This window comes from Limulus polyphemus, unplaced genomic scaffold, assembly GCF_000517525.1.
Source record: "Limulus polyphemus unplaced genomic scaffold, Limulus_polyphemus-2.1.2 Scaffold361, whole genome shotgun sequence".
NCBI lineage: Eukaryota > Metazoa > Arthropoda > Merostomata > Xiphosura > Limulidae > Limulus > Limulus polyphemus.
Genome location: NW_013665971.1, coordinates 467,417 through 471,162, shown reverse-complemented (window position 1 = coordinate 471,162; position 3,746 = coordinate 467,417). Strand labels below are relative to the sequence as shown.

Genomic DNA, 3,746 nt, shown 5'->3' with positions numbered 1-3,746 from the left:
TTTCTTTGTAGATACATGTAATACCTACTATTACTAAGTTACGTTCTTCGTTACTTTTTTTTTTATTTTTAGTTATTATTGTTATATATATATATATATATATATATATACTCAGTAAATATTATTTTACCCTTGATTTATATACAGGGTTGGGTTGGTCAGTTGGAGGAATAATTTTTTTTTAAAATCTAAAGATGAAAAAAAAAACTTTTCTTGTTGTCACTTATTGTTGCTGGCTGTCTTTTATTTAGCAAATTTTGTTTGAAATTGCTTATCAAAATAGTATATCCATCTGTCAAAGTCACATTAAAATCATTTTTCACCAATTACTATATCAGCTATTAATCTACTACTTAAATCATATAAATTTATGAACCATAGATCTTTGATATTTTTTTGCTTGTTCAAGTCAGCTTGTTTATTGAGTTTGGAACAATTCTTCTTAAAGAAATGTGACCAATCAAAGCAGTGAAAAGCAAGTTAAGAAAAATATTTTCCCAAGGAATCTCCACAGTTGACTTGTAGCTCAGATTGCCTTGTAAAAGAAAATCCAACAAATCTAAACTATCATGATCAAAAATGCAGTAAAGAATCCGAAAAAGAAAATTTTTCCTACAACAGTGTCGTGTTCTTGGTAAATCTTTTCAAAAACCAATGAGAATGTTGTTGCTTCAAAAACTTCAGGTCTCGACACTAATCGAACTAAGTTGCATGGCAACACATCGGCATTCTTTTCATCTAATCGTGAGCAGTTTCAGTCTTCACAAATTTAAAAAAAGTATATGGTTTGCCACAGCACTTCATTACTCGTAGCCCTGTGGTTATTAAGACAGTCAACTTCTAAGGAGTAAAGTCATTTGTTATTAGAAATTGGGATCAGAATGATCTTCTTTGTTAGAGTAGAATCCTATCAATAAAGTTGTCTATTATATTGTTTCTTACATTAGGAGTTTTTCTGGATTGCTATTTCACAAAACTGATTTAAGTATTTTAAATTTAAAAGTTGCTGACCAAGGTGGTTAATAAACAATAGGACTATTGTTCATCTTTCCAAATTAAAAGTTACTGACCAAAACGAGCTGATGTCCAACCTTGTTTGAATAAAACAATCTCTTTTTTTTTCCAAATCTACATTAGGTTTTACAGTAGGTGTAATGTTCTTATCATTGTTTTATACTTATTATACATGTGTTCTATAAAGAAGAATATTCTGTGTTAATGAAAGTTAAAAATGTGAAATTTTTAAAGTATGAACACCATAAGTGGACATGTATTATTTAATTTTCTTATTCTTCTCACAGTCCAATTTTGGGTACTGATCACTTTCTTGCTTTCTATAAGGTTTCGCTAAGCTTCTGCTTTTATGATTCCCGTAGATTTGGGATAAGTACGAGGATATATAATTTTGATCTCCTAGGCTTGGAAAGGACCATAAATTTCAGTGCTGTAAATTTGGGACAAATTGAATGTAATAAGATAAAAAAATTATAGCAGTATGAATGAATAATGGATGAATAAGAAGTTGTGTTTCAAACATTTATTAGCCTTTCACCTACCCTCATTGAATCTTCCTTAGCTGGTTGAATTGGTGAGTAAACACATAGAAAATTTATTTGTTTTGGGGAAAAAATAAGCTTAATTTGTAATAGTTAAATTGAAACAAAAAATATGTTTTGCAATATTTTTTTCAAATTTGGTCAAATTCAACATTTTCATGATCTATCTGATTTGGAGTGGATTAGTCAGCACTATGTTTATATGTATGTGTGTGTGATAATCCATGTAATATGATTTTTTTTTCCTATTTGCAATACTTGTTAATTGAATATTTTATGTTTTTGACTGGATTTTATTGTTTTTTTAGATTTTATAGTCTTGCTTTTTGCAAGCATAAATTCAAATTAAAAAAAAAAGAAACGTATTGAGCTTTGGGTACTGGTTCTATAGTCCGTTGGATAGAGTTCTCTTGAAAGTTTTGTAGCTGATAATTAACAGTTTTCTTCAACTCCTTAGGATATTGTCCATCACCAGGCAAGGTCTCATTAACTCCATACTTAATGTTCTTTTAAACTACTATTGTGTGTCTTATTGGTTTTGTAAACATTGTAGAAGAAAACTCACTTTCTGTTTGTTAGTAGTGATTATGTTTGTTAATGTGCATGCTTTACATTACCTTTAATACATAATTTATGATGGTCATGCGAAAGGACAAACATAAAAATTGTTAGAATGAGTGCTGGTTTGTTAAAATAACATAATTATTTAAAAAGAGTTGAACTACATAACAACTTAACAAAAAACTGACATAAAAAAAGATCTGATGTTTATGCATGAAATGTTTAATTTAGTTACTGTTAAAGTTAAAAGGTCCTGAAATGTTTTCAACCAAGAATTGTGGGAACCATTTTCTTTGTTTATTATTAGTAAATCTCGTATTGCTCAGAGAAAGCTAATCGGTTAAGAAATTATATATTGAAATATTTTTACTAGTAACAGACATAGTTTGATAGGGGGCCCATCACTGCTTGAAGAATTCTGTTGAGTGGCAAAATTTATGTACTGCGTTGTTGAAGTATTTTATGAGGTATACGTAATATTAGATATTTATAATTTCTGACTTTCACTTAATAACGTTTACATCCTACCAGTGTTTGGTGTAGATTTTGCAGGGTTTGTTCAGGTAATTACTGTTAAAACATTTCACAAAACCCTAAATCAGTCTCTCTATCTCATTTTATTTTTTCATTAATGTACATTTTTAGGGACAGGGAAAAAGAATGGGAGGAGGAAAAGGATCTATAGATCACTATGTCACACCTGTTAAAGCTGGTCGTGTAATAGTAGAAGTTGGCGGACATACAGAGTTCCAAGAAATTGAGCCAGTTTTAAAAGAGGTAAATTATTTCAAGTTTGCAACAAAATCATCTATATAAATGAATATTTTTATTAGAATAACACTTTAGCTTCGATAAGAGCAAAAGTTGGAACATATGTGTAACTTCAAGAAACTAGAAAAAAACTGGCAAGGACAAATTTACACTAGGCAACATTACAAAGGAAAGAAGCGGGAAGGAGAAGAAAGATGTTCCAAATAATTAACTCACCAAAACTTGTTTCTATAATAGTAAATTGCATGTTGGAAATACATGTAGTTATAAATCTGACAATCAAAGAAAACATAAATGAACTAAAAGTTATGTACTTATATTACTTGTGTTAAAATCTGTTAATTACTAACAGTTATTATGTACTGACATTAAAATCTGTTAATGACTAACAGTTATTATGTACTGACATAAGAATCTGTTAATGACTAACAGTTATTATGTACTGACATTAAGAATCTGTTAATGACTAACAGTTATTATGTACTGACATAAGAATCTGTTAATGACTAACAGTTATTATGTACTGACATTAAAATCTGTTAATGACTAACAGTTATTATGTACTGACATTAAAATATGTTTTATGACTAACAGTTATTATGTACTGACACTAAAATCTGTTTTATGACTAACAGTTATTATTTACTGACACCAAAATCTGTTTTATGACTAACAGTTATTATGTACTGACACCAAAATCTGTTTTATGACTAACAGTTATTATGTACTGACATTAAAATCTGTTTTATGACTAACAGTTATTATGTACTGACATTAAAATCTGTTTTATGATTAACAGTTATTATGTACTGACATTAAAATCTGTTTTATGATTAACAGTTATTATGTACTGACACT

The 3,746-nt window shown here is 28.8% G+C and overlaps 1 protein-coding gene across 2 annotated transcripts in view; it reads left to right on the top strand.

Moving 5' to 3' along the window:
• Nucleotides 1-3,746, top strand: part of LOC106457689 (39S ribosomal protein L16, mitochondrial-like) — a 20,562-nt gene that overhangs the window by 14,169 nt on the left and 2,647 nt on the right. For both annotated transcript variants that reach the window (XM_013917130.2, XM_013917131.2), the window contains exon 5: nt 2,763-2,894. In XM_013917130.2, the coding sequence (XP_013772584.1) occupies nt 2,763-2,894 (132 nt within the window). The remainder of the gene's footprint in view (nt 1-2,762; nt 2,895-3,746) is intronic.